General features: G+C 37.8%; 1 protein-coding gene across 1 annotated transcript in view; it reads left to right on the forward strand.

Annotated features, from left to right (window-relative positions):
* The window catches only part of dok7b (docking protein 7b), a 34,554-nt gene extending 22,746 nt beyond the window's left edge, over positions 1 to 11,808 (forward strand). The window contains exons 6-13 of the mRNA XM_060872939.1: positions 3,061 to 3,168; positions 4,863 to 5,671; positions 7,703 to 7,754; positions 7,837 to 7,913; positions 8,632 to 8,701; positions 8,791 to 8,859; positions 9,987 to 10,154; positions 11,421 to 11,808. Of these exons, the coding sequence (XP_060728922.1) occupies positions 3,061 to 3,168; positions 4,863 to 5,671; positions 7,703 to 7,754; positions 7,837 to 7,913; positions 8,632 to 8,701; positions 8,791 to 8,859; positions 9,987 to 10,154; positions 11,421 to 11,557 (1,490 nt within the window). The 3' untranslated portion in view covers positions 11,558 to 11,808. The remainder of the gene's footprint in view (positions 1 to 3,060; positions 3,169 to 4,862; positions 5,672 to 7,702; positions 7,755 to 7,836; positions 7,914 to 8,631; positions 8,702 to 8,790; positions 8,860 to 9,986; positions 10,155 to 11,420) is intronic.
* Positions 11,809 to 13,621: the final 1,813 nt, after the last annotated feature.

Below are 13,621 nucleotides of genomic sequence, written 5' to 3' on the forward strand. Positions count from 1 at the left end.
GTCTAGAAGTAGCAATAGCACTGACACTGACTTGTCAGCTAGGGCAAAGGGGAAACGTGAACACTGGCTCGGGTGTGTGTTTCTACTTTTCTCACAGGTCATCTCATGTTCTATTTGACAGATTAGTGCAACACCAGCTTTACGTATTAATATATGATGTGATGAAGGATATTTGCCAAGCAGAACCTTCTCGTTGGTACTCGGCATAGCTCAGTGTGCTCTGACAGTATCAGGTGTCGAGTGTCACATACAGAATCAAAGTCACAAAGAGCCGCTGGATAAAGCCAGTCATTGATGTTTGCATTGGAGAGAAATTCTACAAATATCTATTTACAGCAACTTGTATCCGTTTACAGTTAGGTGTGTGTAGGGAGGCACCAGTGACTCATATATGTTGTGCAAAGTTGGACAGGCTGTCTTTTGACATTTCGACAATTACTTATAACTAAGCAGGGCAGTCCTCCTGAGGCCTGTGTGTGAGACTTCATGTTAGTGATAATCAAAAAGAAACCTAGTTTCAAACTGTAGAGAGCATCAATCTTGTATAATCTTATATAACAGCAGCTCTGGTTCATTGTTGTAAATAAACATTAGGTTTATTGTTATGGTACACACCACACACACCACCACCCTTATGCTGATTAATAATCAGAAGAAGAAGAAGAAGAAGAAGTAAAGGACATTTTATGCCCTTTGCTATGTGTCTTCTCATAAAGGTCACTTTTTTCTTTCTTTCTTTCTTTTTTTCTTTTAAAAAAAAAATTCAATTGACAATTTAAAAAAAAAAAAATAACAACACAAAAACTCAAAGTATTACTGTCTAGTCTAAAAAAGTCTGTTGTGATCAAGACTCATCTGACACACTGCAGTGATGCAGAAAGCTGAATTCAATATATAGCTGAAAATTATACAGTGCTATATACTAAACAAAGTACACATCAAGACAAGAAGAACACATGCTTAAAATGTGCATTCATGTTTAGTCACATTTATTCTGGCAAATTAAGCCAAAGAGTACAGTATGTGTAAGGAGTTGTAGTAGTATAGATGGTCTGAACAAATGTGCAGTAGTAGTGATATACAGAGTCTGTGTAAAAAAAACAAAAACATTATGGCTGTGCAGATTGAGAAAACCTGAGAGTTTTCAGCAGCATCTGAAAAGAGGTTATGAGTTATGAGTCCTGTAATGATTAAATTTCACTGGTGTTTCTAATCACAGTTCATATACCTGCAGTGCAACCAAACACCATCTCTCCATCTCCAAATGCTACACTAGGGATCCAGAAAGCTGCATGAAACCACATAAAGTAAGCCTAGGCACACTGCAGCACAAAGGGCTGAGAAGCCCTGGAATCCAAACGATGCCATTATCCTATCTGATATATCATTTTGACCTGGCCTTGAGCTTCCTCAAGCTTGGGTCTTGAGCTCTATGGCAAATGGCAACCAGTAGGAAAATTCATATGACCAAAAAAATAAAAAAATAAAAAATAAAAAAAAAGACATAAAAAAAATATGAGAAATAAATAAAGGAAAAAGCTCAGAGAAGTGGCAGCACAAACACACACAGTGTGCTCTCTACATGCACCAGCAAGCCTCAAGGTCTACTACCTTACATCAGGCAACGTGAAATAGATCATCTGCAATAAAATGAAACCAATGAAGAATCAAAAGACATTATGGGGACATTATGGGGAGAGACAGAGAAGGAGAGGGAGAGATCTTTTGGATATTGATGTAAGGAGTTAGATTTATGTCTAGCATTAATAATTAAAATTGCCAGGTCCTCTTGAAGAAAGACATTTATTTGTTTGTGTCTTTCATGTTATTAACTATTAACACTGAACCTGTGTTCCTCATGCTTCTTCACTAACTTTATGTATATGTGCACTACTTATTCTGTTTACTTCCGTATATGTATATGTGCACTACTTATTCTGTTTACTTCCGTATATGTATATGTGCACTACTTATTCTGTTTTATGATAGTAATGTGTGTAGTTTGACAGACTGCTTTGTGACAAGTGTGTGTAATGCAGCCTTACTTGTAACTGTTCAGGTGTGATGATGGAACTACGGCATCGATACACAGAGGCGACGGAATATCTAGATGTTGCAGTATACAAAATGTCTGCTCAGACTACAGATCTTTTTTTAAACAGGACGGGCTAAAAATCATAAATTTTCCTATACGTTCCTGGTCTGTGAGGTTTCCCGGTTTCTACATCATTCATCTTGTTAATACAGTGATATGGACCAAGCAAGCTGCACTTTCATCTATTAAGGGTTTTGGAAAGAGAATTAAAATAGGGATTTTAATAAAATTAGTAAAATTGAGAATTAAAAAAAGTGTGTTTACCATTTAACACATACTGTAGAAGCAGGAATGATTTATTTTGCATCTGAATTCAGGAGCATGAAGGCTTATGCATGCTTCTTCTGAGACACCTTAAGCCAGCCAGCTGTGTTGTTTTGAACTACTGCTCATGCTGTGCCACATCAATACATAACATCCAAAGAAGAACAAGCTATCTGTCCCCTTCTGTGAGTGATGAAGTGATTGACAGGAAAGAAGGAGCATGTGCTATCCCTCCCACCCTGGGACCATGGCCTATTTTACCTTCTTGTTTCCTAGCCACTCAAATCACGTCTTTATTTATAAAATGTTAATGTACAGTACTGTAAAAATCTGAGAAACATTCTGTACATTTTGGATGAATTTAATCTCCTAGATTAAGCTTTATTTATTGATTTAGAATACAGCAGTAATGGTACAGTATGTGCCAGTGCTGAGTGCTTGAATATTTAAGGCTACTCCAAGTAATCAAAGGCTTTAATAATACTATGATGAATTCCTCTGATTACTGCCACTTGTATATTGAGCACTGCCAGCCATTTACTGAGGGTGTGTGTGTGTGTCAACAAATTGAAATATTAGGTACAAATATCCAGATTTAACACTGCTGTGTGTGTATGTGAAATAGAAAAAAAGACAGGAAGGGAATAGTGTCACATTTGATAATTCGGACTAATGGTAATTGAATCTGCTTGATTTTTCAGACCTCAGCACTCAGGCGTCCTCAGCGGAGGAGAGGATTACACAGGAAGCCAGTGTGCTGGAGAAACGCCTCAGCATGCTGTCAGTGTGCAGCCACCAGAGCAGCACAGGTAACACACATACATACACACACACACACACACACATACAGACACACACACACACACACATTATGTGTATATACTTCAAAGAAAATTATTTAGAACCCCGTTAAAATCATAAGGGAAATCATATAGTTATTAGAATGGGCTAGATCGACTGATGCAACATGGGAATATAACGCAGTGGTTGTCAAAGTGGGCTTTATGAACCATATCCAGAAACTATTTTTTTCTTTGTTGTATCTACAGTGGTAAAAATTACAATCAAACATTGTAATATAAACACAAATGTAAACAATGTAAAGTAAAACACACTGTATTTATTATTGGCTTCTTATAGTTTTTAGACTGTTTGACCAGTCACTTTAACTGATTTTTTTATCCAAACCTCTAGAAATTAGAAACCTTTATGCATATAAATAATATTATATTAAAATTGTTAAATTATTTTTTCTGCTAGTGAATAGTTAAAGGTAGGGTCTCCGATTTTTGAGAAATGCTTCAGAAAACTGAGTCGGGCCGAAAAATAAACAAAAAACAAAACACACGTGTAGCCAATGAGCAGAAGGGGGGTGGGTCTTGTCAAAATGGTTGGAGAGAGTGTTCAGTACGCATGTGTGACATTAGCAGAAAGCGGTTTTAACATTGATATGGAGGATAAAAACAAAGAAAGAAAGCGAAGAAAGGCTTACGATAAGGCAAGAAGTAGGACCCGTGTTAATATAGGATCAGCTTTCCAGCGCTGGAGAGAACTGAAGGAGCGGGAAGTTGGCCGCATATTCACAGATTGGAGTTTCCCGAGTCAATAACTCCTGAGCTAAACGCTGTTACTACACAAATAACACCTCTTTTCTATCATAGTAATGTAGAGACGCAGCTACAACCGCGTTTTGTGTAGTAACAGCGTTTAGCTCAGTATTTATTGACTCAGGAAATTCAACTTTACTTAAGACGCCGAGGCGCTTTTTTCCTTCTCGATAGGTGAGTAACGTTGGGTTTGCTTTGTTACACAGAACTAATATATGCTGTCCTTTGCATGATTATGCTTGTGTGTCATTTTTGCTTGTTTGTTTATCTGCAATCATATTGTTCTTCCCTTCAGCTATGATAAAGACACATTTCTCTCAATTAGTTGCCTGGGTTATGTATGTATGTATGTGTGGGCGGAGCTATCAATACAGGGGTGGGACCCATTTGGGTTAGGGGCGTGTTTGTTTTGGTGATTTTATATGTCAACATTGGCTTTCAAACATCGGAGACCCTACCTTTAAGGAATAGAAACACTGTGGCAATATAGCACTAGTGAATAACCACAATATTATTTATTACTATATTTAAATAATGATCCCAATATTTGGATTGTGTATAAAATCTGTATTGGGTGTGTGTGTGAAATTATTACAGTTAAAAGGCCCTTATTTGTGAACAGTTTCCATGATACAGGGGAATAAATATGTAATAGTATTTTTCACTGTCTCCCAAAAAGATCTAAACTATGCAACACTTCATTTAAACACTCCACTTCATTACCATTACAAGTGGGCAAAATGTATCTGTACATTGGAGATGTTGAGCAGAGAATATTGGTATCAAGGTTGCCAGATCAGTTCCCGTATACATTTTTTTGCCAACTGATGTGTACATGCAGATGGGACTGTGCTTTTAAAGTAATCTATTATTTCTTCTCTCTTCTAAATGGTCAGCCTCCCACTCCAGCTCTACTGGAGATGCCCGCAGCATCTCAAGCTCCTCCTCCGAGACCAGCCACTCAGACACCAGCTTGAGCAGTCGCCTAGCAACATGGGCTGACCCAGTTCGATACCCCACTCCTACAGAGCCCTCTGTGTCAGGAATGACGGGATCAAGGCCAAGCAGCAAGGAGCATCATGAAGGACTTCTCTGCCCACAAACTAAACCAGCCTGCCCCAGAGGACTTCAGGAGGCTGGGCGGCAGAGCTCGACTGACAGCGGCATTGCCACAGGAAGCCACTCGTCCTACTCCGGAAGCTTCTCCTCCTACACAAGCAGCTTAGATACTGCACAGGGAGAGACTGAAGAGTTTGGCTCAGTGCTGAGCCTCACACCCAACACAAATTCCAGCACACACCTGACTATAAACCCCAACACTTTAATTTCCACTTCTAATACAAACCTCAGATTTCCTCCACAGTTCCATAAATCCAGCATATTAGCAAGCCCCACTTCCTTACCACCAGGGCACAGACCATGTGTTTGCCATATCAGTGGTGTATCTGAAGCACAGGAGTTGGAGTACAATGTGCCTGTGCATCTCCTGCAGCACTACGACACCCCTCGCAGACTTGTCCAGCCCCAACCCTCCACCTCCTCGACCCAGAGTCCCCAGTGTGACCCATTAGAGCCACTGGGAAGCCCTGCTTCTCCCACAATGACTACACCCCTGAGGCTGAGTGGGAACAGTGACAGTGTACTTCCCTCTGGAGCCTTGACCATGCAGGGGCACATTTTCTGTCTTGTGTGTGGAGGACTGAAGGTATTGTTTTTTCTTCTCTTTTCTCTATCCTCTCTGACGTTCTGTTTGCACATTAAATACAAGTTTAACTTAAAGTCATAATATCATAATATCATGAAAATGAAGAAACTATTGATCACGGTTGCCAGGTCTTGGCATGTTTAACAGTTCATTGTCTTTAAGTACTTCTTTTACAAAATTCCTGAAATGGTATTTATATTGAATCAAAATATTTATAATGAATCATATTTATAAACATGAGTCATAACCTAACAGACAAAGCATGGACTGTTTGTCAATTAAATTTCTAATTTAATTAATTTGCTGATGTAAGATTAATAATAATGAATACAAATAATAAAATCAAAATGCCCAACCCCTCAACTCACAGACATTAAAGTAAAAAATAGACAATATGTTGGAAAATTGTGGATCTGGCGACACTTAATTGACTTTTGGTATATTATGGTTTATTAGCTTGATTTATTAACTTCATGGATTATTAACTTGACTCTCCATGCGACACCTCTTTTTTAAATGAATACTTTTTTTGTTCAGTTACAATTTTTCTTTTTTGTGAATTGAAAATTTGCAGAGTGAGGGGAGTGAGAACTGTTTCTCTACATAGGCTATTAAGTGCTTACTTATAACTTTCCTATTAAATCTTAAAACTTCACCCTCCATTTCTTCGCACCTGCTTTTACTCTGGTGACGGCCCTTCAGGAGGTGCAACAAAACAAACCTGCTTTTGAATCTAAAAAAAGATTGTCGTCTTGTTTTTCTTTGGCGGCTTCAAAATGATCTGTGTACACATTATTTAGCCTCAGATACAAACTTGTGTCTCAAACAGCTCAACATTTTTTCCCCTAAATCCACTGGCTTGTTCTTGACTGGAATGAAAATGTGCAGCTACAATCAGCCAGTGTAGATAAGACTGGACACCCTGTATTTGCAAAAAAGATACTGAACCATTGATTTTTCACCTCTTGATACCCTTCAAGCCTTATCTTGCTTAATCGAGATAAGATTGTGGTTCTTAATGACATTTGGCTTTTAGTTGTCTGGATTTTTTTTCCGGTCTGGGTTTTCATTTGTTCCGGCATGTGTCCTGTTACATAAGTTTGCATGTAAGCAGTTGTGTTATGTGACAGCACAAAATATCAGTGCTGCTATAGCCGATGAACCAATTTCAGCAGATATGAATATGAAATCTTTTACACCTGTTAGGACAGAAAATAATTTTTGCCAGAATGGAGACACTTCACATAACAAACAAGACTAGTGTAGCTAACTATTAGGCATTAAACTATGTTTTTGCAAAACATATTACTTCTCTAAGTCCATAAATAAATAAAACACAACAAGGTGTGCTCTTATCGGAAAATAATGAATGAGGCGAATGAAGTGTTACATTTACTGCTACTGTTGATTATATCCTATAACTTTAGATGCCCACGTTTTATTCATTTTATACCATACATTTTTTTCCAGTGATTAGATTTTATCAATAAACTAATGAACACATCATACTTCAACTATCAGCTATTTGTAGTTACATTAAATATAATAGGAAATATATGCGAAACAGGTTGCTGTGATCAATTACATTATATTATATTTTTTTACATTATATTGTCTTTTTACAATCTCCTCAGTCCTGAAGACATTTTCCTGTGAAGAATATATCTGTAAAGATTAAATATACACCCCCTCATAGTAAACTTGGTTCGATACCTCAGTTTTTAGGTTTTATCTGTTTTTTTTACTAGTCTTAGTTTAGTGTCCCCCATACAAGTCCCTGTAAATGAACTTTTACTACAGAAAAGATAGTACAAGACAGGACGAGGGCAATAATATAAATACGTAGTGTAAAAAAACTAATCAAAAACTTCTGGCCAAACAGAATGAATCATTTAACATTGCAGTGTTCTAATTATCTACACATATCTTCACATTTAATTTGTTTTCTTGCTCCTATACACGACTGAGAATGTGCTCTGAGATGTGCTCTACTTAGAGACATTTCAAATCCTGTGATGTTTCTCCCCGCAGATGGTAATGCCTTCCATACACACACGTTCCTCTCATGTCCCTCCTGGATTAGGTAAGGCTAAGGTGTGGAAATTGTTATGTCTTTGCTATCTTTAGGCTGTTATTATGTATAACTGTCTACATTACTCTTTTAGAAAAAACAAGGCATGAAAAGAACAGTGCATCTGTATCTGCAGCTCCACAGGGTACGAATCTGGACTCCTCCACTGAGGTAAACAGAATAGTTTGATTATTCTTGTATTCACTTTTTAAGATGAAGGCTAAGACCATTGAATGAACTGACAAGAAAAATGCCATTGTTGGAACTAGGATGAGCGTAAGTCAATGCTAGGGTTAAAGTAAGGGCTTGAAAAAACACTAGGGTTAAGATAGGTATTAGACTAGGATTAACACACTATGTATCAATCTGATATCTGTTAATAACTAGACAGTAAACTATTAGAATTGAGAATGAAGGTCCACACACACAGACACACACACACACACACATACACACACACACACACAGACACACGAATCTATAGTCTAAAAAGCAATAATCACCAGCCTTGCTTACATTTACATTTGGTAGACACCCTTATCTAGAGCCATATACATACAGTACATGCTATTTAATATAGCAGAGCAACTGAGTGTTAAGGGTCTTGCTCAGGGGCGCAGGGGTAACAGAATGGCAAAGGTGGGATTTGAACATACAACCTTCCAAGCTGTTCTCCAGCATCCTACGTCCAAATATTCTTACAACTTGTTAACAAAACGTAAATAATCTGATGTGGCCAAAAATGAAAATGCCTATTGATATCTTTGTTGTGATTGAGGGTCCGGTAGATCCTTGAGAGGCTTGAAAGGGACATGGGTCATAATGTAAGGCAGGAGTATTGGTGTTAGAGACTTTATAATTTTTTTGAGCATGTGATTTATCTTCACAGGCTGAGCAGTTAAGCAGACATGAGCTGACAAGTGGCCAAACACCGCAGAAGTGCTTTTGGGAGGCTGAGGGTGAGTTTGTACAGTAGTTCCACAGACTTTGTAGTGTCTGCTGATCTAAATATGACTGAAATGACAGCCCTGTGATTCCCTCTCCACAGGACGTTCATCAGCAGTGCCTACATCTCCCATGAGCTCTCTGAGGCTTTTCAGACACTCTTCCTTGTCTGGTAAGTCTCAAGATTTGCTTAGTAGTTTGAGAACTTCTGTTTGTTAATAAAAAAAAAAAAGTCAGCTTCGACAGATCATTAACCGGAGTGCGAGCTTGAGAGTTTCGATTATAATAAGCACTCAAGTGATATGTAAATGTACAATCTTCTTGTATTCTTGTCAGATCCCAGAAGCTCTTATGAGTGTCTGGCTTTTCCAATGTTGTGCTCAAAACTTTGGTGCAAATATTAGCAATAAATGCCCAGTGACAGCTGTTTGGACATCTAGAGAAAGATCAGAGAAGATTCTTAGTAAGTTAAGATCTAGGGGATAACAATATTGCCTGAGGTATTAGCCAGTAATTTGAAGCTTTAGAAGCTGATCTGTTTGAGTGTACAAATGAGGTGAAAAACAGATTTAAAGGATTAAAGCACTTCTGCATCGCTCTCTTTAGGTGAAAATGAAGAGTAAATCATATTGGCAACACTAACAGCAGCTAGTTGAACAGAAGTGAAGTTATGTAAACAGAGACTAACTTGGCTGAAAAGAAGGAAAGAAGAATCTGAGACAAAAACAAAATCACATTACTATTAGGAATATCTGTACACCTGCACGTTTATGCAGATATCTAATCAGCCAGTCATGTGGCAAAAAAAAATTATCCAGATACAGGTTGAGTTCAAATAAATGTTCACATTAGGCTAACCCAAACTGTTGTAGCCCATTTAATGATGTTCAATGTTTTGTGCATGCTGAGATGTTCTTCTGCTCACCACAATTGTAAAGAGTGCTTATATAACTTACTATATCCTTCCATTCTGGCCAGTTTTCTCTGCTCACTCTCATCAACAAGTCATGGCCACCCACAGAACTGTTTCACACCCAACATTAAAGTCACAGAGCTCACATTTGTGCATTTTTTTGATGTCTGATGTGAACATTAACTTAAGCTCTTGACCTGTATCTGCATGATGTCTTGCATGGATGTTTCTAATAAAGTGGACGTTAAGAGTGTTGAAGTGTTTATGAGGGTGTTTTAGATTTTATTGTATTCCAATGTTTATGGTACAATATGTATTAGACGTATTTGTGATATATTGCTGTATATTGTATGTGTTCACTAGAAGTGTCGTATATTTTGTGTCAGGGAGATCATTAGCTCTATCGGGTGAATCAGGGTTTACAGCCACAGAGCGGCTTCAGGGGGAATCCGTGAATTATGTCAACATCCCAGTTAGTCCTATGTCTAAACGACAACTACACTATATGGAGCTGGACCTGCAGGATGTACAGGAAACTGGCCACACAGTCAGAGGTGAACAACCCTGTCTTTTATTTTATCATTATGGAGATATAATATCAATGTCATGTCATGAGTACAGTATGTTAAAGCGTTGTACTTAATCTTTACAATTCTTACAGATTATTCTGTACAGAACTGATCTCCATTTCTATGCAGTAATGTTTTGCTGTAGGTTTTTAATAACGAACCTAAATACATATCGTCTTTTGTTGAAATGTTTCCCAAGGTTCATCATCTGATCTCTCCAACCTGCTGAACGTACAACATCCACCAGTTAGTACAGGAGAACTTTTCCTGATGTTGAGTTTATGCAGTGCTTTGCAGAAATATTCAGATTCGGATGTAGGGATAGAGACTCCAGAAGGCTTGTAGCTATATTAGCAGCCTTGTTTCTACCAAGTATTGACCCAGGGGTGAATACTTATGCAAATAACAATTGTCTACTATTTAATTTAATAACCTTTGCATTACAATGCAAAAAAGAAAAGGTGTTCTATCTATAAATATGAAACACTGTTGGAATCAAATGGTAAAAATCCCCATGAAGTCATACTTCCAGCACAACAAAAAGAAGTGTAAGCTCTTACACTTATGCAAGGCGCTACATATCTGCCTATCATATTAAGGCTGGAACAGTAACTTCAAAGTATGTGAATAATTTAGCTCAATAATTTAATATCGCTGCTTACATTTTAAAAGATGGAGAAATTAAAAGTCAGCTATTACAGTGTATTTGGTCTCGGAACATAGCGGAATATATTAAATACAGAATTATTCGAAAAATCTATTATTTCCTGGGCTTTAAATTAAAGAATGAAACATGTCTGAAATATCTAGCCATTTCTATTTTTCAAGTATGACTAGAGAGAAAAATGATTTTCTTTAGTATCACAGGATCTTGGGACTAATTCTTCAAAAGAATCTTTATCTGTAATAAGTTTTTGAATCTCAATACATTCTGGTGCTGGTTTTCTTGTGTGCATTAAAGCACCTGCTTTCTATCCACGCTTCCAGCAAAGATATGACCCTGATATATCTGTACTTTTACAGAATTAGAAGAACAGCATAAGCACTTCTTTTATTCTAAACCTTTTCTGGCTTAATTCTTGCTGTGGTCCACTTCTGTACAGGATTTTAGCACCATTACTTGTGATATGAGTTTCTCCAGTCAACACTTTCTCAATAATGACAAGACATTCAATGTAATCTTTTTACCTGCTGTTTGAAAGTGCAGTTGGTTAGAAGTGATTAAGAACATCTTTCTTTTTGTGGATACAGGAGCATCCAGCACTAAATATGCACAGATTGACCACGCTGCGACAGAGACGGCTCAGAGAGTGGGAGCTCAGCATGCACAGGGCAGAGAGGAGAGATTGCACGAGCTAGAGCAAAAGAGGCGAGGAACACTAAACTAAACACACACTGAACAAACATAATCAATAAACACAATGAATAAAGTACCAGCACCTCTCAAGACATTCAACACCAAACATATGGATATTACCTTTTGCTTTATAACCTTTGATTTTTTTATTATGAAATGCAATATTACTAAAGTAATTCTGGCAGCAACTGCATTAAGTGCACATGTAAGAGTTAATCTAATTTTGTGTTTTATATAGATTTTACTGTGTATATATACTATTAAAGTATGCTAAGAGTATAAATGAAGTCCATATACATTACTATTAGTTATGGTTTTGATGCAATATTCATGATAAATTGTAAATAGTCAACTTTTTTTGTTTTTCCCCAAATGACCAACTTTGTACATTTACACATTTAAATCTCAAATGAACATCACATGAGAAATGGATCCTGTATTTTTTTTTATTCCTTTGATATGTTTATCTTTAGTGCAATAAACATTCTATTCAATAATAATATTTAGTCAAAAAGTGAACATTTTCTCTGTTGGTTCAAGCCAGACGTGTGAATTGGTAGGTTTTCATTAATTGAACCAAGACGGAAAGAAAAAAAATGTTACCTGTCTACATCACATGCTCCCATAGCAACAGCAGGTCTGAGAATTGGATGGCCGTTGTCCGTTCCAAATAACGCCACAAGGCCCCCTCACATTCATTAAAGGATAAATAGATTGAGTCACAAATACAGTATGGTGTATAGTGATACCATCTTGGCCAAAATACCTGGATTCTGACACAAACTCACTCACTCTCTGGCCACCAGTGCATCCAAAACAATCATATCGCCTGAGCTCCATTACACAACTCCATAAACACTGTTCACCAAAGTTCTACTAGCACAAAGGCTCCAATGGAGGATCTAAAATGAACAAAAGAGGGAGAGCCCAAATATCACTCCTATTGTACAATGACCCTCACCATATCGAGAAAGGCAGTACTAAGCATAGGGTCCTAGACATATAATCTACTGTACTGTGGCATGTTTCTGTGGCAGCTGCAGGTAAACAATAGTTAAGACTTGCTGTTAAGAACATTTTGAGGAATTCAATAATGCACAGGTCTAGCAATAGTGAACACCATGCTCATAGCAATTTCTACTTATACATGATAGGTTGTGTTGGGACTCTTGCATTATGAAGTGTTATTTGGACTGCTAGTTGACAGTGTTCTACAGTGCAATAGTAATATTGTTTGAAGGACCAAAAATACAGACACAAACAAATATTGCCATCCATCTGTGATATCAGTTCTGCTCATGGAAGAGCAGCCAGGGTGTTCAGACCAGAAAAAGACAGCTGTAGGAACCATCTTGTTAGATATCTCGGGAGCCTGTGGCTACTGGTGCTGGAAACCGTGAGAGTGAAAGAGTATACAAGTGATAAGGCCAGATGTGGGCAAAATCATCCAGTTCCAGAGGTATGTCCAGCTCTACAAAGAACTATAAAAGGCAACTTGTTTATTTGCCACTATCGAGGAAGTCCATCTGTGTGATCTCTCCGAAATCTGAGCTACCATATTCAGGGGAGATATTCTCACTCACTTATTTTCTACCGCTTATCCGAACTACCTCGGGTCACAGAGAGCCTGTGCCTATCTCAGGCGTCATCGGGTATCAAGGCAGGATACACCCTGGACGGAGTGCCAATCCATCGCAGGGCGCACACACACTCTCATTCACTAACGCAATTCAGGGGAGATATAATGTATAAATGTATACAAGTGCACCACTGCATTACAACATTGTCCAACTGGAAGAAAAAAATTTTTTAGGGCCATATTGGACACCCAAGGGTGCTAATATCCACCACATGTTGGGTATATGGGAGTGAATGAGTGAGTGAATTTACATCTCATGTCGATGAACTGTTTGACCTGCTTTGGTCTATGAAGCACTTCTCTGAGTTCACTGTGAATGGAAACACGAAAGAGCCAAATATGACAGTAAATTGGAATCCTTTGACAGGGTCTATAAATCAACAAGGCTATGAAGCTGCCAAAAAACAATGTAGAAAGCCCCATTGCACACACACTTCAGGTGTACCATTACTTAGT

This window comes from Tachysurus vachellii, chromosome 6 (assembly GCF_030014155.1).
Source record: "Tachysurus vachellii isolate PV-2020 chromosome 6, HZAU_Pvac_v1, whole genome shotgun sequence".
Classification (NCBI taxonomy): domain Eukaryota; kingdom Metazoa; phylum Chordata; class Actinopteri; order Siluriformes; family Bagridae; genus Tachysurus; species Tachysurus vachellii.